Source organism: Phascolarctos cinereus, unplaced genomic scaffold, assembly GCF_003287225.1.
Source record: "Phascolarctos cinereus isolate Bilbo 61053 unplaced genomic scaffold, phaCin_HiC Scaffold_1;HRSCAF=81, whole genome shotgun sequence".
NCBI classification, from domain to species: domain Eukaryota; kingdom Metazoa; phylum Chordata; class Mammalia; order Diprotodontia; family Phascolarctidae; genus Phascolarctos; species Phascolarctos cinereus.
In genome coordinates this window covers 13,712,924-13,735,178 of record NW_027555514.1, presented here as the reverse complement: position 1 = coordinate 13,735,178, position 22,255 = coordinate 13,712,924, and the positions used below count along the sequence as shown (strand labels likewise).

General features: G+C 49.1%; 1 protein-coding gene across 1 annotated transcript in view; it reads left to right on the top strand.

The window, feature by feature from the left end:
• Positions 1–3,668: 3,668 nt before the first annotated feature.
• Positions 3,669–22,255, top strand: part of CDCA7L (cell division cycle associated 7 like) — a 34,134-nt gene continuing 15,547 nt past the window's right edge. Inside the window, exons 1-2 of the mRNA XM_020993275.2 lie at positions 3,669–3,842; positions 18,470–18,601. Of these exons, the coding sequence (XP_020848934.1) occupies positions 3,819–3,842; positions 18,470–18,601 (156 nt within the window). The 5' untranslated portion in view covers positions 3,669–3,818. The remainder of the gene's footprint in view (positions 3,843–18,469; positions 18,602–22,255) is intronic.

The window sequence follows — 22,255 nt, the reverse complement described above, 5'->3', positions numbered from 1 at the left end:
AGGTGGGGGGGGGAGCAGACCCAGAAGAATAGGATTCACACAAAGCAAATGCTAGCTCAAAAGAAGAAAAGTTAAGGAGAATGAATAGACAAATAGCCCAAGGAGGGCTTAGTGGGGGACTTTCTAATTTTGATTCATGCCTTGAAATGATTGAATTTAGATAGAAATAGGTGCTGGCCAATTTTATAATTGGCTGTATTGATGTATTTTTTATTAAAAACTGTCCTGAGATAAGTCACTCTCCTGCTATTATTTTTCGATGTTTAATGTTTGAAGAATAACTGCACAGATTGATAACTTGTTTGTGGTTGAATAAACCTGTGGTCAGCTCATTCTCCATAGGTTTATTCAAATTATCCTCTGTTCATCTCCAGCAGCAGACAGGACCACAGGGAAGACAGGTGTCTCTTCTTGGTCCCGTGACGTGGATTTCTTCAGCCAGATCTCTGTCTTTGAGTACAAGCCCTGGGAACTGACGAGAGAGCCGTCCCCTAAGCAACAGCCTACTAAAGGCTGGAGAAGCTCAGTGGCAGGTTGGCTCGGGAGGGATGGGTTTTCTGCCTGTAGCCAAACACAAGGCAGTGTAGAATGGCCGGAGCAATGGGCCTAGTGTCGAAGGACCTGGGTTTGAATTCTGGCACTGCCACTTACTGTTCTGGTCACTCTAGGCAAGTCACTTGGCCTCAACTGAGATAACATGTACAAAGCTTTGAAAATTATAAAATGCTATATAAATGCTAACCACCATTATCATTAATAATATTAATAAAATAGAGAATCGGACTAAATGGTCACTAATACCCCCTTCCAGCTCTTGATTGATGACATTAAAAATCTTTATGAAATCAATGATAACAATAAGGCAAAGTGGGGGGATTTGTGCTCTCAAAAACGCATTTCACGGCTGCTTTTAAATTTTATTTTAAGCAAACTTAAAGGCTTCATTCTTTTTAAAATACTAAAATCTCAGAAAGGGAAGATATGTCAGGGACCGGCCAGTCCCAGACCTCCCTGACCAGTAATACCCTCTACAACATCGCCGACAAGTGGCCACCCAGCCACATCTTGAGGGGGAAAGCCCTATACCTGAACAAAAACATCTTTCATGTCTTTGGTTACAAAATTTTAAAATCTTCATAGGAAAGCTGGTCCCATCCACCCACTCACTCCTCCACTGAGTTTACTTTTGATTCTGATGCTTTATTTTTTTGCCCATGGAACACAGACTGAGTCATACTTTCTTTCCTGGTCCTTTCCCATTAACTGTGATGTTTGGATCACTTAAAATCAAACATTAAAAAGGGCAGGATGGAACTTTTAATAACACCAAATAAAATGGTCTCATTAAATGTTTCAGTGAAAATGCGGTAAATTCTTTTCCAGATCCAGTTAGGAGGACTTACCCACTGATCAGGCAGGGGGTCTTGGGGCAGTGCTCCCACATAGGTTGGGTTTTAAAAAGCAACATTTGGACCTCCAGCAATGGTCAGTAATAAACACCCAGAAACTTGCAAGGCAAGTCCAGGACGGTTCTGAACAAAGTTGTTTCAAGAGAACTGACTTTGGCAGGAGCCCTAAACCTTCCCTCATTAGAAGATGGCAACAGTGTGTCCCTTGGGTAACTCAATGGAGGTTTCTGACTGTTTTTTTTCTCTTTTAGAATAAATGTAAATATTTTAATAAAAAATACGTCAATACAGCCAATTATAAAATTGGCCAGCACCTATTTCTATCTAAATTCAATCATTTCAAGGCATGAATCAAAATTAGAAAGTCCCCCACTAAGCCCTCCTTGGGCTATTTGTCTATTCATTCTCCTTAACTTTTCTTCTTTTGAGCTAGCATTTGCTTTGTGTGAATCCTATTCTTCTGGGTCTGCTCCCCCCTCCCACCTTTGCACAATATTATAGAGGGACCCAAACTGCTGTGTCCCTTATACTGGGCCATCTTATTTACCCAAAGGATTCTATTACATTATGTAGTCCGATCTGACTCCGCCCCTGTCCTTAGACATTCAGGTTGTTTACAATTGCATGGGATTGCCCATAAAGTTGCTATGACAAACTTTGTACTTACAGCTCTTTTGTGGTTGTTTTTTAAAGTGTACTCTCAGGGAATGTAAGTAAAAGTGGGGTTAATAACAACTATAATAATATTAGCTAGCATCTATATAGCACCTTATGATTCACAAAGCACTTTGCAAATGTTATCTGATTTGATCCTCCTAACTCCCCAGGGAAGTAGGTGCTGTTATTAACCTCATTTATACATGTCAGTGAACTGAGGCAGGCAGAGGTTAAATGACTTGGCCAGGGTCACACAGCTAGTAAGTGTCCAAGGCCAGATTTGAACTTGGGAATTAATGGATCAAAGGGCTTGTTTTTTGGTTAACTTTTACTGTGTATTGCCAGTATTGAGCCTCAGTTTCTTTGGCTGTAAAATGCCTTTTCTGTGAGCATTAGCTACTCACTAGAAGTGAGCAAAGTGCTTGAGAACCATTTCAGCATTTCAGCTACACAGCATGCTGCATTCATCTACTTTTACAGACAGGAAATTAGGGCCTATCAGGGTCGGATTAAGGGCAGTCATTCCCACTGGGGTCACTTTTGACTGCAGATCCCAAGAAGGGCAGCTGAGGACCTCACTGCTAGGATCCAATTGCATTATGAGAATTTTTTTCCTTTTGGACTCGGCCACAGTAAGTATAAAAATGTCGTCTTGTCACTAAACTGAAGACTTCATTCTAAAACTTCTCAGAAGCTTTCTTTCCCATCCACCACTGGAGGGAAAATTAAATTCGGAGCTGGGTCCTCCCACTTGCTCCTTCAACAATGAGTCCCATTCAAGCCAGGGGTTGGGCGCCCGCGGTGCCAGGGTTCCTTCTGAAGGGTGCAGAGGTGCTTGTGGCAACTTTGTAACTCAGGAAAGAACAGAGGTTGAACATTTCCACGTGATTAATTCTGAGCTTTTCCAAGCGCCATGCTTTGCAAAAGTGGACGGCTACGAGCAAGGACAGCCTTCCATGAGCGTACGCTGCCCCAAATCCTAGAGCTAAACCCTTGCCCGGATTGAGGCTGCGGCGGCCCTGGCCAGGCTTGCAAAGCCTTGGGCACATGGGCGTGCACTGGGAGCCAGCTTTCAACGCGCGCCCCTTCCTAAGTAAAGCCGACCAAAAGTGCAGAGCAGGCCAAAAAGCCCACCAGAAACACCAGCCCGGGGCGGATAGGGGGTACAAGGTCAACTGCCTTGATTGTCCTAAGGAAGGCTACGGGGGTCCTTCCATGCCCAGCCCGCGGCCCAGGTGGCTGCAATCCCGGGGCAGGCGGGCCTGTCAGTGGGGCAGAGCGGGACATCCCCCTAGCACTTCTCCCGCGCAGAAAGCTGATCGGACCGCTCCACTGCCGCCCCACACTACAGGGGGGAGGCCGCCACCTCGGCCCGGCCAGCCGCCGCCCGCGCGCGGCCGCGGCCCCTCCCTCGCGCCCCCGGCCAAGACGAGCGTGAAAGTCCACGGCTGTGAGGCCGGGCGCCACGCGCGGGGCTCGGGGCTGGCCCGCAGCGGGCCAGAGTTTGGCGGCCTCTCGGGCGTTTCCCCCCCACGGCTGGGAGATGAGTGCGATCGCTCTTTGCCCCGCGCCGTAGCCCGCCCGCCGCTCGGCGTTCTACATTCGAACGTCGGCGGACAGTCTGGGCTCCCTTTGATACTTTGTAGCCCGTGCGCCCGGGCCCGGACGTTCTAGAACGCCGCGCTGCGGCTCCGACTCTGCGGCGGTAGCGACTGAGGCGCGCGCCACAGCCCGGCCCGGGCTTTTAACGACATGGAGCTGGCGGCTGCCGCTAAGGTGAGGCTCTGGGCACTTGCAGCCTGAATACACACATGGCCCCGTGCTCCCTCCCTCCTTCCCTCTCTCCCTCCATGCCTTCTCCCGGTTTGCTCCTGGAGCTTGCCTTGCCACGAGCTTTCCCAACCGATGCAGATTTGTTTTTCACATTTTGCACTTTGGCCCGCGCGCGTTTGTGTCCGTGGGTAGGAACTTGCTTAATTGGAAGGCTCGCCCTTAGAGATAGTTCCCATGCTAGCAGCTCCTGGATTTAGAATTTAGAGCTGAAAGGAAGGGGCTTGGTCTCTGTGATTCCAGGGGGACCCTCCCCATCCGCCCAACTGTTGCTTAAGATTGCCTAGGAGAGATTTTGTTGCTTTGGGATCCTAGGGAGGTTTCTCAGATGCCTCCTTACGCTGGGATGGCGTCTCCGACTCTACCCGCTCTGTGGAACTCTATATTCTAGGAAGAAAAATGTAATTGGAAAAGAAAGGCGAGGAACCGAGCTAGCTCAAATGTGGTCCCGGAGGAGCGAAGCGATTGTTTGTAAACTTTTAAAAATTAAAAGGGCTGGAGCGGGAAGGAAGAGGTTGAGGGCTTGCTGTGTGACCCCAGGGATGCTTGGAGGAGGAGAGGAGGCTGTGGCGGGGCCGCACGGCTTGGGGCCCCTCGGACCTGCGAGCTCGGGTTTACCTTCCGACTTCGGATGTGTTTTCCCCCAGTTGCTATGTTATGGGCCCGGGAGCGGGGGAATGAGGAAGGTGGGGCACGGAATTGAGGTGCCCCAAGTTAGCACAGTGACCCAGTGTTGAGTGCTTGGAATGCTCAGCCAGTGTTGACTTTGCTGAAGTACTTCCCTGGCCGAACACCAAACCCCAACTTGGTGGGGTGGGGGTGGGGGTGGGGGGAAGATTCCAGTGGAATAGTTGCTGTTCGTGACATTATTTAATCAAACCGCCAGAAAGTTTATATTTTAACTCTGTGGGCAAGCATATCTTTTGAGGTGTATTTGGTGTTTTAGAAACTTTTTAAATGAGGGGAAGAAATAAAAACAAGAAAAATACATATTATTTGTCTCGGCTGGACGGAGGAAGCCAGAATTGCAAGTAGAGAGCTCCTTGTGTGAAACCTGGCTGCCGTAGTGATGCTTCTGGCCTGAGCTCCGTAGGGACATTCAAGGGGTCGGTGAGTCACTCAGGATCCTGCAGGCTTAGCAGGGGAAGGCACTGGAAGGGTCTTGCTCGGACCCTGAACCCCAGAGGGAGCTGGAAAGCTTTTGGGGCCAGGGGACCTGGCTTCTGATTTTTAGTCTGCATCTTTAGGTCTACCCCGCCTTTGACAAGTCTCTTCCCTCCCTCCTGTCTGTTTCCTCAGCCCCCCAAATGGAGGAGTTCATAGAATCACAAATATGGAGCTAAAGAGATGTTAGACGCCATCCACTCCAGCCCCTCCACTTCTCCGATGAGGAAATTGTGATGCAGCAAAGTGACCGAATGTGAGGGCTCTTCCTGCCCAGAATCTATGAATCTAACTGTGCGAGGAGTGTTTATTAATCTGTGGTGTGTCAGGGCTGAGCCAAGTTCTGAGGGCACACAGACATGATCATAGTACCTGCCCTCAAGGAGCTTGCCTTCTGGGTAAAACTAGACAGAAACATAGGCACACTGCTTGACCCAGCAAGCGTTTAATAATTTTATTTTAATTCATGAACTTATAATTCGCTTTTAGGCAAAACCTGGGAGTCACATTATCTGAAGATAGTATATAGTATACGGGGAAATAGGGGGGCAGCTGAATTGGAGATTGGATTGTACTCTAAGATAGTGAGAAAACCTGTAATCCTCCCTTTTTCTTCCCCTTTTTTTCTCCTCCTCCTCTTCTCCTCCCTTTCCCCCCTCTTCTTCCCTTCCCCTTCCTTTCCTCCCTCTTCCCTGTCGTTCCCCTTTCCCCTGTCCCCCATCCTCTCCATCCTTCCTCTCTCAAATATATCAAATAAACTTTTTGCTGTGTTGAGTTTGATGCACAGATCCCAGCCACATGCTCTTTACCAATTGGAACAAATGGCCATATTGTAAGATCAGGTGTTTTAAAGAACTAACGGGCAGCCCAGATTAAGGTGATTTTTCTAGTGGAAATGTGCCCTGCTTATTTTTTCAGTGAAAGCCACTTATGCTTTGCAATTTCAGTGAGTGGAGGATGGCTCAGGGGGCTGGGACAAAGATGGTAACCCTCAGGGACCGTGTCAGGAGGGGCGGCCAGTAGATGGGTGAAGCTCCTCCCCTCTGTACTCTAGTGCGACCTCAGTTTTCTTCTCTGTAAAATGAATGGACTTCAGGGTCCCTTCCAGCTGTGATTCAGATTCCTTTCCTGCATGGGTCAGGCTGGAGACCAGTGGTCACCCTTCCAACTCTCAAATTCGGTGATTGTATTTGAATAAAACTAGAATAAGATTTGTGGAAAGAAAGGTCAGTTACCACAGCCGGGCCAGCGCTGAGCTCAAGTGAGCCCGGGGTTTCTGTTTGGTGGAACATAAGCTCTGTGAGGGCATGGCAGCTTGTCATTTTTCACTTTGTCCTGAGGGCATAGTGCAGCCCTTCAGAGCTCATTCAAAAGAGGGAAGATGCAGCTTCCTACAGAATCAAAGAGCTGAGAGAAGAAAAACAGAGCTAGTTCTGGGGGTTGGGAAGAGGAAGGAGAAAACACTTCTGCCCTGGAATCCCACCAGTTAATGAGGGATTGGATTAGAAATCCATGGGATGGAGGATTGCTCTGCCCCAGCCCCCTCTGTGGTCTCTGCCCCCCGCCTTTATGGTATGATGGTGACCTTAGCGCAAGCCTCCCCAAAGGCAGCTGAGGTCCTGAGGGGAGAGATACCAGTTTGTAGGGCCTAGGACTTGGAGTTGGAAAGACCATAGAATGCTGGAGGCTGCTAGGTGGCTCAGTGGATAGAGCGCTGAGCCTGGAAGAAGGAAGCCCTGAGTTCAAATCCAGCGTCAGATGCTCACTAGCTATGTGACCTTGGGCAGGTCACTTCACTCTGTTTGCCTTAATCCACTGGAGGAGGAAATGCCAGACCACCCCTATATGTTTGCCAGGAAAACCCCACGGACAGTGTGGCCCCACGGGGCCACAGAGTTGGACACAGCTGGCCCACAACCTAGTGTCTTTCTGTCACCTGGCTGTTACTCTGCACACCTAATCTTAGAAGGTACCTGAGGAATTCATGCTTGTTTGGAATTCTGGACCTGTCTCCCTCCCAGGCGTGGGGATCTCTGGTTTTGACCTTGAGGCTTGTGGCTTCTCCTACGCAAAAGCACTGATAGGGTGAGGAATCCCCTAGGTACCACAAGTGACCCACATTTCACTTAGCCTGGGGACTGCTCCTGGCTCTCCGTGAACGCTACAGTTTTTATTGCTCCAGCTACAAATCTGGGTGAAGAAAGGAAGCAGCTTCTGGATTTAGAGAAACTGGTTTTGACTCTTCGTTCCACCACTTACGAATACCTCATGCACTTAAACAAGTCACTTACATTCTCTGTGCCTCAGTTGCCACATCTGTAAAATAAGAGGTTCAGACTAGACAACTCTAAGGGCCTTTCTTGCCCTAGGTAGAGTAAGATGAGTTGTGGACATTAGCCGCAGTTAGTGAAAGGAGAGCTTGGGGATGTGCCCAGAAGCTAGCACTGGCCTTGCCATCTTGGAGCTGCGTTTTCTAGAATTTTCTTTAAAATCTAATTTAGTTCCATTAGGCACCTGTCACGTGCCAGGCACTGGGCTAAGGGGCAGGGATGAAAAAGAAAAATACATTCTACTGGGGATTGTGGGGTTAGAGAATGTGTGTGCACAGGTCAGCAAATCTGGGGGAAAAACAGAAGCAGGTACACTACAGAAAGGGAGCAGTTGGGGATCAGGACACAGGACCTTCTGAGATGAAGATTGGAGGAACTCGGGGAGTCCAAGAGGAAATGACCTGGAGGTATGGGGGGCAGCCTGCACGTAGGCTAGGCACCAAGCTGAACGTGGGGCCAGTCTGGCTGGAAAGGGGAGTGATAGGAAAGAAGTCTGGAAGGGCAGGAGGGGTCGGGTGGCCCAGAACCATTCCCTCAGAGCTCAGGTTCAGGATTTGGCTTTCCAGGAATGTCAGGGGTAGTTTGTAACGGTGACTTCGCCTGTGGAACTTGGGAAACCCAGAGGAGGTGGTGATTTGTACCATTACCCTCCAAAGAAGTTTTTTTTTTTTAAAGAAAAGGCTGGAAGACCATCCTTTTTCTACCTGTTTTCTAAAGGCCAACCAAGTCCTGAGTTTATATCCAGCCTCAGACACTTCCTGGCTGTGTGACCTTGGGTAAGTCACTTCCTTGATGTTTGCCTCAGTTTCCTCATCTGTTAAATGGGGATAACAATACTACCTGTCTCTCAAGCTTGTTATGAGGATCAAATGAGATAATAATTGTAAATCGCTTAGCACAATGTAGGCACACAGTTCTTAGCACATAGTAGGTGCTACATAAATGCTTATTCCCTTCCTTTCCATTGGAAAAATATTTATTAAGGGCCTACAACGTTGTGCTAGGTACTGGGGATAGAATCAGACGTGCTCGCGAGGGGCTTACAAGTGTTTGTGAGGCCCTTCCTTTGGGCCAACAGCTTTTCTGAGGGTGCACAACCAGGAGACCACCCTGCTTTCAGCTGTTTGCTGCTGGGCCCCAGGCAAACAATGAAATCTCAGCATTCTTGGGTAAATGTTCCTCGAGCTTTGGGAGATGGCAGAGATTTTGTGTAGGATTTGAGGGATGTGGTAGTGACTGAGTTTCACTGACCAGCTAACAGTCACATCACCCTGAGAAGGTGTTTTTAAAGTAATAAACTCATCTTCCTGACTCCCAGATCCACTCTCTGTCCCCTTCACTACCTACTTGTGGCAGGTGGCTGAGGATACCCTGGATACATTCATTCTAAGATCATCTGTTTGGAGCTGAAGGGACCTTAGAGGATATCTCATCATTATTTTACAGGAGAGGAAACTGAGGCAGAGAGAGGTTAAAGTGAATTGTCTATGGCCATGCAGGTAGTACATAGCAGACCTGGGATTTGAACCCAGGTCCCGTGACTCCAAGTGTGATTTTGGACAAATCCCCTGAGCTCACCCAGCCTTACATGATGATGTTTGTAGCTCTGAGTGCTCTGTCTCTTTGTCTCTTTCTCTCTCTGTCTTCTTCCACTCCACTCTTACCATAATCTAAACCCTTAGTATCTCCTGCTGCTTGGGTCTCCTGACAGGTCTTCTCACCTGTCCTATCTTCCCACCCTCTGATGCCACTTTGTCCTATCATACCCTTATCTTCCTAAAGCACGTTTCTGGTAATGCTGTTCTATTAAGAAATTTCCGGAGGTCTTCTATTGCCTGTAGAACAAAGGACAGGCTCCTTCACCTGGAGTTAAGGCTCTTTATAGTCGGCTGCCATCCCTCCTCCTGTCCCCTCCTTTCTCTTTTCTGGTAACCTGAAGTGTAGGAGAAAAGGAGTGGATCTAGGTCAGGGCACCTGAGTTTGGTCCCAGCCTTGCTGCTGACTAGACCCCCTGGGTCACCTTGGGCAGGTCACTCCTCTCAGGGATATCCTTTCCTTGTCTATAAACTCAGTGGTTTGAGCCAGTGAGCTCTCAGAGCCCACTCAGATCTAAATAGGCCATCCTGTGAATATTCCCTGTCATCTAAATAATCCCTGTGCCTTCCTGCCTGTGCTCACACTTTTGCAGTGGCCTCCTTTTCCCTATTTAACCTGTGAATGCTGACCCATCCTTTAATGTCACCTCCTTAATGATCCCTGTCTTGATCTCATTGACTGGTAATGCTTTTCTTCATTTTGTCAAGTGTTTTCTAATTACATTTTAATCTAGCTCAGGGCACTCATGGCCTATTATATAATATAGTTATCTGGGTTTATACCTTATCCCCCCCCCATTAGACTGTAAACTCTTTGAGGCAAGGACTAGATTTTCCCCCTAAGTTCTTTGTCTTTCTCGGCATCTACCACAGTCCTCTTCCCACAGCAGATACTTAATACCTACTTACTGAGCCAGGTGGTAGGGTGCAGTTCTTGATTAAAAGTAAAAAGACCTGAGTTCAAATCCTAGTTCTGACATTTATTCTTTGTGTGACTTGGGACAATCACTTAATCTCCCTGAGCATCAGTTTCCTTACCTATACAATGAAGATACTATTGAAGGAGCCTTCCATCTCTAAATCTGTGCTCCTGGGGGGCTGTGAGACTAATTTTGAGTGCAGCTCTGGGCTTCTGGAAGAGACCATAAGCAGTGAAATGCCAACATTTTGATAATAATAATAATAATAATAATAATGATAATAGCTAGTATTTATATAGAGCTTTAAGGTTTGCAAAGCAGTGCTTTATAACTGACCTCGTTTTAGCTACATTTCCCAATTAGGAGCCACTTTTAAAGTCTATATTATGGCCCCATTCAGGGCTAGGACTGTGCAGAATATAGTGTCTTACACATTTTGTCATTGAATAAAGATTTGTTGAGTTGAATTGGACTTTTTTCCCCCTTAAAAGCATCTAGGAAAACTCAGATGAGTAAAAGAGATACTTTATAATTGTTAACTAGTTTAGTTTTCATCTTCTCTGACTTCTCAGCAAGGAGCTTATTAGCATCTTTACCAAAAAAGAAAAAAAAAAGCTTCTCAGAAGCTTCCATGCGAGTGTTTCAAGTGGATAACCTCTCATGCAGCTTTTCAAAAAAGGGTTTGAGAATCTGCCTTTTCACACCGCCAGCCAAAAGTACCTGGGGGAAGACTGCTTAGATGGCCTTAATAGACTTCTTTGTACAAAACAGTCTCCCTTGCTCCAGTCTATGAGTAGGATTAAAAAGTGGCCTATACACGGGGGGGGGTGGGGGGGGGGGGGGGGGGGGGGGGCGCACACTGTGTTAACAGGGGCCAGCAGCCAGGTGTCTTTAGCGACCTGGGCCCAGCAGGTGGGGGGGGGGGGCGGCCCTAAGGGCTGGATGTCTCCAGAGCATCCGTGGTCTTTGGCATGGCCATTTCCAAGGTCTCAAGCAGATCCGCTCCAGGAAAGTCTGCTGCTGGGACAAGACGTCAGTGTCCTTAGTCCTGGGGTCCAGGAGATTTATGTATTTGCTCTTCTTTTTCCCTTTTTCCCCTTAATGCCTTTCACAGTTGAACACACACATCTATGGAGTGTGTTCTTTGGCAGAGGGAGTGCAAAGGTGATCATCGGTGCCTGGATGATGGCCAGTGGTCCAGTCCCTGAGTGCTTTCTGTCTTGGGGAAGGGTGGAAGGGTCCTGGTGTCCTGTGGTGACCCCTTCCCCTGCCCCATCACCCCACTGGGGAAGGACATGGTGCTGGACAAGGGGCCAGCCCCTCCCTTCCGGTGTCTCACACTGGCTGCAAGTCGGTGACAAGGCATTTTAACCCCTTGGCCTTCTGTTTCCTCAGCTGTAAAATCAGGGGATGGCAGATTGAGCCATGGTTTTGGAGTCAGGAGAGACCCAGGGTCAAATCCTAGCTTCACCTCTTAGCAGCTGTCTTAGCCTCTCAGAACCCTGCTCATTCCTACGCAAGATGGGGGGGGAGGGGTAAAGGAAGTGCTGGGAATATGAAGAAAGGAAAAAAACAAACCAACCACAGCCCCTGTCCTCAAGAAGCTCACCATCTACTGGCTCCTTCCCTGCTGCCTACAAACACGCCCAGGTCTCCCCCGTCCTCAGAAAGCCCTCCCTTCACCCTCCCATACCTGCCAACTCTTGGTGCTCAACACTTGCCCATGGGAGACCTAGTTCATCCCCTTCTTCCTTTTCCCTTCTGAGCTCGGCTCACTGGGTCTCTTCAAAGCCAAGCCGTGATCCACGTGCTGATAGATGAACTCAGTGGCTGAGCGATCCAGCTGCATGTCAGGGTCAAGGCAGTGGAGCTTTTCATCTATTTTGTGTTTATTGTGTGGAGTGTTAGACCAGTCTCTCCTGCGGTGTATCAGAAGTCAGCTTGAAGAGTTTTCCAGATTTATCTTTTCTCAAAGCTTTTAATGTATTGTTTCCTGTGAGAGCCTTCCTCTTTCTTCCATCTATTCTGGACCCATCTTGTACGGGCCCTTTTATATACAGGCAGGATTTATGGAGGATGTCTGGGAAGAGCTTGGGTTGGACAGGATGACCCCTGAGTCTGCCCCTCTTTCCCACTAATCCCAGCTTTAATTAGGGATGACCTCGGGATGTTTAGTCTCCTGAAGAGAAAGTGACAACTATCTTCAGTATTTGAAGAGCCCTTAATCCCTGCTGGAGGGATTGGGTGTTGTGCCTGAGAGGGCAGGAGGTAGAATGATGGGTAAAAGTTGCAAAGAAGGGGGCAGCTAGGTGGCGCAGTGGATAGAGCACCGGCCCTGAAGTCAGGACGAGCTGAGTTCAAATCCGGCCTCAGACCAAACACTTGACACTTACTAGCTGTGTGACCCTGGGCAAGTCACTTAACCCCAATTGCCTTTAAAAAAAAAAGTTGCAAAGAAGAAATGCTTCCTAATACAGAGCTGTCCAGAAGCAGAGTGGGTCACCGCTTCATTGGGGGTTACTAGATCCTAGAATCCTAGGCAGACTTCCGCTTCACCACATACCCACATTTAGAGTTCTGAAATGCATCCCCAACTGGCCTTTGTGGGAAGACTTCCATGGAAAGGGGAGCCCTGAACCTCCTTAGTCAAGCCTGGATTTGTCCCTTTGTGATAGCCACCCCTATTGTTCCAGGCTGGCTGCCTGGGGTGGAGATGAACGGATTTAATCCCTCTTTAGGTGACAGTCAGTGCTTTCCTTCTGCTCTGTCCCTCCTCATAGAGCCTGAGGCCTGGCTGCCTTCCATGTTATCCTTAGCCTTCCTGAAATTGGGTACTCGTGTTAAATAAGGGAATGCCCACACAGACCAAATCAAACAGACTTCCATTGTTGATGTAATCATGTCTCCAAACTTACTGCTGTTGCCCAGAAGAAGGGATACATGATGGTTCTTCTGGGCATCCGAATTCGCTAGAGATGAGCATCGTTTATACACACTCGTGTATATACGTGAGTTTTTTTTTTTCCTGTGGATGAATTGTAAACCCTTTGAGGGCAAGGACTATTTAATTTTTGCCTTTCAAGGCATCTGTATAAGGGGTGTGGGTATGGTAGGCGTGTCTAGCCCCTGCCCAAAGCCCTGCAGTCTGGAGGAAGCCCCCATCACAGGGGATGGGCCATGCTACCCTGAATGCTCTGGTTATCAGGAATGACCATCTCCTCACAGTCAGCCTCGGTCTGTTTCTCTACAACCTCTGACCTTTCACTGCCCCCAATGGGGGGGGTGGACAACAAGAAGTACTCTCCTAGATTGTAAATCATAGGCTCATGAAAGGACACTGGTTTAACCTCAATTTAGAGATGAGGGAACAGGCAGAAAGATGAACTGGCCTGCCCAGGGTCCTGCAGCTCGTGGATGGGCATTTGGGCAGGTGTGTTCTGAAGGTGAATTAGATGTGTCAGGTATGATAAAGGGATGTTATCAAGTGTGGATTGGACCGTGTGATGGCCTGAGACCCCCTTGACCCCTGAGCTCATGTGACTGCGAAGACCCCTCGCTTTGGTCTCCACTGGACCACTGTCTTTCACAGAGGGGCTCCTTCCGTTGCATTGTCATCTGCGTGGCCTTGGGCATTCTGTGCCGCCGTGATTAGAAGAGCCCGGCCAACTCGTCCATCGGGAAACATGCTATCACGTTGCATATTCAGGGACTTCACTTAGAGTCTTTCCAAGCAGGCTCGGTCTTGGTATTTGTTTCCAAAGGGCTGGTGTGTGCTTTGGATTTCCTGACTCCGGATCCTTCCCAGAGCCTTCTCCACAGGCAGTCCTTGTGTATGTTTGTTCTTCAGTACTGAGAGGGCCGTATTTTGGGGCTTTCCAGCATGGAGAGAACTGACTCACTTCCTATACGTTGGAGCTGGCACATTCGGGGGGTATAGACAGAGACGGCATTTTTCATTTATGAGGGGATATATGCTATTAGTGGGGTACTTCTTTCCAGGATGCGTCAGGGGGAGCCTTTCATGAGAGACTTTTTGGCATTGGGGAGTTGATAAACAGTATTAATGACCTGTCCGGTTTCCAAGGTTCCTGGTCGCTCGTGCCTTAGTAATAACTTGAGGCCTTTTTATTCATCACTTATAGGCTGTGATTAAATGGGGGTGAGGCTTTTTAATGAAACATAATTTTTAAAGCCCCTTCTCTGCACCAGGCACTGCTTGGGGGTTGGAGAAACAGGCAAAAGATGAAAGGTGGCCCCCCCCCCCCCCCCCCCCCCCCCCCCCCCCCCCCCCGTCCTCAAGGAATGCATAGTCTGCTGTGGGAGAGAGGGGTGTGGCTTATACACAGACAGGTTATGGGATCATTAGGAGACAGCTGGGGGACCCCCAGGGGAAGCCTAGGGATTCTGAGAGGCCGAGCAGAGGCTGGACGAGCGCTTAGTGGTTGTCTTACAGAGGCGATGCCTTTCAGAACGAGTTGGCCATTGGGGTTTCTTCCAGCTCTCAAGTTCTTTGATTCTCTGGACGTGACCTTGGGCGGATCACTCCGTCTCAGTGTTTTCATCTCTCCACGGAGAAAGTTGGAGTAGATGACCACCGTCAAGGTCCTTTCCACCTCTTAAACTGAGTAATTATGAGATCATTCAAAAAGTGCTGGGAGTGATCAGAAGCTCAGCCGAGTTGGTGCTGGGGACCAGAGAGCGGAGCCCTGGATGGTAGCTGGATCTGGGTGTGAGCACCAGCAAGCCTTGCGGAATGTGGGATGAACTTCCCCATTCTTCCACATGCCAGAGAGAGGAGAGAATCTCACCACTGGGATCGTAGGCCTAGCTGAGGTGTGTACGTGGAATGGTCGTGGTTTGTAAAATGCCTTGCTAATTCATTCAAATCTCACAAAAGCTCTGTGGAGGTAGATTCTGCAAGGGAGTATTATCCCCATTTTACACATGGGGAAACTGAGGCAAAGAACTCAGATCTGAGAGGCAACATGGCTGTTGGAAAGGGCAGTGGCTATAGGGCTCGTCAGCAAGCATTTATTAAGTGCCGACTGTGTGCCAAGAACTGTGTTTAGGGATAAGGATACAAAGACAAAAGATAACAGGTCCTGCTCTCAGGGAGCTTGCATTCTAAGGGGGCGGAAGACACGTATGCCTGTGGGTATGTGGAGAGTACCTAACGACAGCTGGCAGGGGGAGGCACGGAAGGTTTCATGAGCAAGGAAGTGCTTGTGGGTAGTGCCCACGCTGGATGGGCAGGAGATGGAGCCTTCGTCTGGCGTGTGGAGTGTGGCTGGAGCACGGCGTGTGAGGAAGAAGTGGGGGCCATTGGGGTTTGTGGGAGGTGGAGGGAGAGAAGGGAAATTGCAGGTGTGCAATTGAGGACTGAGGTTCTGACTTCTTTGTGACCTTTCGTATCATGGACACTTTCTGGGCCTCAGTTTCCTCATCTGTAAAAGGAAAGGGTTAGTCTAGATGGCCTTCCAGCTCCAACAGTCTACTCTTCCTGACTCCAGTGGGTCAGTCCATGATGGCTGAATCCTTCAGCCCTGCTTGACCACGAATCCATTGAGCTCTGTGTCTAGACAGTTCATCAAGGCCTGGGAATGACTAAATCTAAACATCCTGCCCCAGGAGATGGGTGGGAGGGAACAGGACAGATCTCTGTGCCAAGAGCAGTGTGTGTTGTCCAACCAGGGGGTTGCGGGCGAGGACGTTAGCACAAGGTGTCTTATGTATGAGTCTTCTTTGAGCGTGTCTGTCTACCTTACACAAACCCTGCCTTCTTCTTTGCTTGTTAAATGAAGCCCTTTGCTTGACTGGGGTTGGGGGGGAGAGAGCCTTCTGAACATTTTAATGAGAGGCTTGAAAAAAAATAAGGCTGGAATGGGGGGGAGGCATCTCAAGCTCCCCTTTATTTTTTAAGGTCTTTTGAAGTTCCTTCACACAAGTTACTTTAATCAGAGCCCCTACCTACCCCAAGAATGCAAAGAGGTTTAAAAAAAATAAGCCTTCCACTGGGAAAGTATATTTTTTTCCCCTTTTGTTCCTAATCGGTAATTACACCCCCATAATGGCCCCTCTGGTGCAGATTCAGAAGTAATAGCCAGAGAAGGAGAAATTAGTTGGGCATACAGCAGTCACAGCAGTAGCGAGCTTATCTGCACAATGACCCGGGGGCTAATGCAGGGGTCCCTGGAAGAGCGGATGCATTCATAGAGCCGAGACTCACACAGCCCCTTGTATGCTCTTCCATTAAGTCATTAAAGCCGGGAATGTGCTGGTCTTAACCCTTTCTCCAGGGCTGGAAGGGGAAGATTTTCATCCTGGCAGCTCTGAAGACTCTCAGTCAAAGGAAAATGAAAAAGATTTGCCCTTTTCTTGCTGCTTCTGAGGTCATTGAGGGTCATAGCTGGAGAGCTGGAAGGGCCCTTCTGGGGGAATCATCAAGGTTTACTGCATCATTTTTGCCAGTGAGGAAACTGAGGCCCAGAAAAGCGACTTGCCCCAAGTCATAACTGTCAGAGCCGAGATTCAGATCTATGTCCTTTCATTCCAAATCCTGATTCATAGAATCACGGAATTTTGGAAGAGACCTCAGAAATCTCCTCATTCAACCTTTGCCAAGTCACTTAACTACCATGAGCCTGAGTTTCCTCCTTTATGGAATGAGGGAGACAGCCTAGATGTCCCTCTAAGGTCCTTTCCATTCTGAAGCTATGACCCTGCCACATGAACCACTCTGCTGTCATCCTCTTTGATTTAAAGACCCCCATGGAGGGGGATCCCACAGCTTCCTTGTTGTTATTCAGTCATGGCCGACTCTTTGTGACTCCATTGGGGGTTTTCTCAGCAGAGATATTGGAGTGGTTTGCCATTTCCTTCTCCAGTTCATTTTACAGATGAGGAAACTAAGGCAAACAGGGTGAAGTGACTCACCCAGGGTCAGTCACACAGCTCCTAAGTGTCTGAGGCCAGATTGGAACTCAGGAAGATGAGTCTTCCTAAAGCCGGGCCAGGCGCTCTATGCACTATGGCGCCCCCTAGCACCCATGGCTTCCAGAGGCAGCCCATTACACCTTGGACAGTTCTGAGTGTGTTGGCTGGGTGTTCTCCAAAGCAGCCTTCAGTCGTGGCCCCCCTGTCTCTCCTCTGAGTTCGAAGCTGAACCAGGTGACGGGATCGTCCGTCGAGGCTGGCAGGGACCCTGGAAGTCTTCTCCTGCAGCCCCTTCATTTTAAAGATGTGGAAACGGAGGCTCAGAGTTTAGTTGAGTCCAGGGTCACCCAGCCAGTGAGTCTCCGAAGGGATTTTGGGGTCCAGGTCCTCTGATTCTGACATTCCTGCCCTTCATAAAGGAAGGCTCCGCTGTTCCAGGGCCCCTTAGCGTTAGTTCTGGTACCTTGAGCAAGGGCTTCGTTCTTTTCAGATGGAAAATGATGGGGATTGTGCTATGGCTAGATCTAAATCATGACCCTGGATCTTAAGCTTGTCTGCTCTCTGATTTAGGCAGCTGGGTGGTTCAGTGGATAGAGTGGTAGGCTTGGAGTCAGGAAGACCTGAGTTCAAATCCTGTAGCTGTGTGACCCTGGGCAAGTCACTTAATCTCTTTTGCCTCAATTTTTTCAACTTAAAATGGGAATATAGCAGTTGTCCTTATGAAGATGAAATGAGATCCTGTTTGTAAAGCGCTAGGTACTATAGAAATGCTGCTTCCTCCCCTCCCTCCCCCGTGGTGGTGTTTTTAGTAAGGATTATTGGATTTGGGAAATCAATCCACAAGCATTTATTAAGACTTCATCCTTGCCCTAGGCATTTGGTTAAGCCTTGGAGGTCCAAAGATAAGAGTCTGTCCTCAGGGAACTTACGTTGGAAGGGGGAAGTTGTGTACCAGATAAAATCCCTGTACCTGTGGAGGAGAGATGTATTACGAGTTAGCCTTAGAGGGGAAGGCTCTAGCCTGAGGGGACTAGGCAACATCTGGTTGTCAAGACTTATCCCTTCTTTTTATAGGTGAGAAAACTGTTGCCCGGTGAGCAGGAAGGGTCACACAGGTAGAAAGAGCAGAGCCAGGATGGGAGGCCGGGCCCTCTGCCTTCCAGGCCAGGGTCTTCAGCACACACCCTTGGACTCCAGAGTCCTGGGGAAGATCATAGTTAAATTAGGTAGATCCCGTGAAAATCGGATTTCCAGAAACTGAGGCTTGTGTGTTTTGGGGGTGTCTTTTTTTAGCCTGCAAATGGAAAATTGCTTCTATAGAAAGATTGCCTCATCGTTTTGTGTGACAGTAAGAGGGACTGGTCTCTGGAATTTTACAAAAGTCTCCCCAGCTCCCTCTCTCTGCCCCATTGCACTGAGTAGGTGCCTGTGGGATATCAGATGTTACCCATCCCTCAGTCAGGGGAGTGGGGCTGTTCTTGGCGAATGTAAGAGTGAATGGCGTGTTGATGGGGCTGTGAAAGGGGGAGCTCGATTTCGTCTCGGGCCTTTCTCCCTCACCCACCGCCCCTCCACCCTATGGACCCCACCAGTCACTACTTTTATCATTCTGTCTCTTGAATCTCAAACAGATACCTGAAGAGGTGGCTGACATTTTCAACGCCCCCAGTGATGAGGAAGATTTTTTTGGGTTTGGAGATGATGTTCCGATGGAAACACTGTACCTGGAAGAGAGCTTTGACTCCCCAGAGCCAGGGAAAAAGGTAAGGAGCGTGCATCTCTGTCTGCGGCTTGGTTTACAAGTCACCTTGATTTCAGGGGCTGCTGCAGCTTAGGTGGAGGCTGCTAATTAATTAATTAATCGGCGGTTGTGGTCCTTGGTGCTTGAAGAGAACGGAGGAGGCCTCCCTACAGTGGGGTCAAGGTGCAGTGTGTCTGGCTGGCTGATCAGACCAGTGTGAGCTTGGAAGGTTCTACCACAAGTCGGGCACAGCCAGGCCATGGGGGACGTTTGGACTGGAAATGCCTTGAACTTTGTGGACCTCATGTTTCTGTGGAGCTGTTGCTTTATTGTAGAGTGAAAGGAAATGTGTTTGAATGAGCACACAAGACAGCCTTTCCTGGAGGTTTTGCTATTTGAATCCTTTTTTTTTGGGGGGGGGGTTCTTGATAAACTCTGCACCTCTCAGAGAATGACCTTACAGGATAAAGTCCATTCTCATTACTGCCTTAAGAGCTTGAACCTGCCTTGAGCTGTGATTTAGGTCCGGGAATCCCACATGGTCAAAGGAAAGGGCCCAGCCCTCCGTGGTGATTGCAGCCCAGCAGCTGTGCTGAGGCCCAGGTGAGCCAAGGAGGAGTTAGAGTGAGAGGAACGTATCTCTGGACGTGGTGACTCCTTTGAAGACTCATCTGTAGAACACAAGGGGAGGCCCCTGGAGGGTCAGAGCCCAATGTGGCTTCAGGGACGGTATTCTTTCCTCAGAGTTTGCTGTTGGGATAGCATAAGACTGTTTTCTCTTTCTTATTCCCCACCCTCTGCTGTAAATTAACACTTTCCTAGGCCTACCTGGATGGGATTATTAGTTACAGGTAAGCGGCATTGGCTGCCTGGTTTCTCTGAATTCTGTGTGTTAGAGAGAGGCCACTTGGGATAGCTGGTCCAAGGGCTAAACTTGGGAGTGCTGGCCTCCGGTCCTGCCCCTGGTACCAGTCAGTCTTTCTGGCTCCACAGCCTTGCCCACGGTGGGCACTTAATACGTCTTCACTGAACTGACTTTTTACATCTTACTTTCACTGTCTATAAAATGGCAGTAATAGCTCCTGTGGTACCCATCTCCCAAGGTAAGGCTCATCAAAGTGGAGGATCTTTCTAAAGTATATTAATGTTGTTTTCTGCCTTATTAAGCAGAATATCCTGCTACATGGGATCAGTCTTTATTTCCCGAGGATCCTGTCGGGCCTGCCATCATTTTAACCCTTGGTTCTAATTGGACATATTTCTGTTTCTATGGGATCATCTATTGGGGAAGTATTAGAACGTGTCTTGAACATGTCCTTCCCCTTTGCCCCAGGGTCACCCAGCTTTGGGGTACACTTGGAATCACATCAGGAAACAACGTTAATAGCTGCCTAAGTGGTAGCATCCCGGCTTCAGCGTTGAAAGGGTGATAGAAGACAGCCTGTCTGTTGTGTATTTGCCTTGAGTGACAGCTCCCCACCTTATGTGGAACAGTGGGGATTTTTCCTGGCAGCCTGCTGGGCCTGTCCTAATCCCAGACAGATGGTATTTCAGCAGGAGTGCCCCTCCCTAAGTCCTGGCCTGCCTCGTAGTCTTTCCTCAGCCCCCTTTGAGGCGCAGAGTGGAAGGCTTGGGACGTTGCCTGTGGCCAGCCTCCTGTTTGCCTTCGGCTACTGTGGTTCCTTGTGTAGAGTTTTGCTTGAGAGTTCCTTTTAGGGAATAATAACAATCTCTTTGCCAGGCCCTTCTGCAGAGCCTCAAACGGCTTTTATGTACGACGTGCCTAATATAACATTTGGCTTGAAAAAAAAAAGTCACTTATGCCCCATAAATTCAAGTTCCTCATTTCAGGGCCAGATCTTGACAGGTGAGTAAATGACTTTCTTGTGAATTGAGTTGCTCTGGAAAATACACCAACTGTTTCATGCCAGCTTGACGGGAACAGTAGTTAAATACGTTTTTGGACTAACCTCACCATTCATTGAGATGTCCAAGAAACCTTCCTCAAACACCAGCTTTGTCTAAGGCTTTGGGGGGAGGGCAGCAGGGAGTACTAAGGTTCGTGGGCCAAGGCCCCCATGCCCTTCAAGAGATTCACTTGGATGAGGGCCGCCATCTTGCCTTGGGTCATGACCTTGGGGAAGTTGCTTCCCATCTCTTATTCTCCTCATCCGTGAAAGGAGAGGGTTGTGTGAGATGGTTGTCCCCAACCCTCTATGTGGTGTGTTGAAGCAGAGTACGAGTTTTTGGGAGATGAATCAGTCAGTAAATAGTTATTGAATGCCAACCATGGGCCAGGCACTGAAGATCCAGAGATAGAAAGTCTTCCTTCAGGAAGCCTCCATCCTACTGGGGAGACAACGTGTACTTAGATAAGGGTGTACAAAACACATTCTGATATCAGCCCTTTCCTCCAGGTTATAATTTGAGAGATTTGCTTAAGTCACTGAGAGGGTCACCCAGCTAGCACGTGTCAGGGGCAGGATTTGAACCCAGGTCTCCCGGGCTCTGAGGCCAGCTCTCCATTACACTGTGCTGCCTCCCACAAAATAAATGGGGGGTCTGGGGCAGGCCAAGCCAACAGCTGTTTGGTTCCTCATTGACAATGGCTGGTTAATTGCCCATCTCCTGGGGCGCCCTCAGCACTTGGGACACTTCCTTGTCTTCCTGATTCTTCTCATTTGCGTAATCTTACATCGTTAGCATGCCTGCCGGTGTCTTGCTTCTTCAGCTGGGTCATAAGCCCTTTGAGGACGGGCAGGAACAGTACTTCACTCCTCACGTGACCCGAGGTGGACAGTCGGGCAGGATGTGGACCTGTCGTTGGGGAGTGACCGCTTCTGTCCAGATCACTCCCTTATACTGCTTGTGTTGGCTTCCAAACGAGTTGTGATTCATTCAGACACTGCTGCCCTCTCATCATGGGAGGTGTCAGGCTGCCCTATTGCCCTTTCCCTTGTTGGGGTCAGGAGGTGTGGAAGGGTTGGCTTTAATGGGGATATTGGGAATGGGGTTCCTCCTTGAGAGTGGCTGCAACTGATCATCGTGGTGCTGGCTTGGCTGCTCTGGGTGACTTTGCACCCAAGCTCTGGGGCTCAGTTTTAGACCAAGGTACTTCCAACTCAGTCTGTCCCATTTCCATTCCAGCCAATGGCTCTCTTCTGGCAATGAGTTTCAGTAACTGTCTAAATAGAGAGTTATCCCAGGGAAGGCAGAATGCATCTGCTTGTGAGGCAGTGTAGGGCAGTCCCGAGAGTGTCTGACCAAGGCCAGAGCCCCTGCCAGGCCTCTGGGCTTCCCTCTCGGCTCCGGCTGCCTTCTCAGGCCCCTTCTTGAATTCAGACCTTTTTGCTCAGTCTCTCCCCTAGGATGAATTACGGGAGGCAGGTGGGGGCCTCTCAGAGGGCCCAGCCGGCTGGTCAGCTGCCCAGAGGCAGTGAGGGTGGCATGTACAAGTTCTTTTGTTTGTGGAGAAAACCACCCTCTGGCCTCGGTGCCCCTCTGTGGCCTGGATGTTGGCTGCAGTCAGCCCCAGCAGCTGCCCGGAGCGTGGCCCTCATGCATCCTGGTGTCTTTCACCATGCGATGGACTGGGTCCACCCGAGCTCCCGTTCCCAGGCAGCGGCCCCAGCGGCCGGCAACACCAGCTAGTGAGCATTCTCATATGACTTCTTTT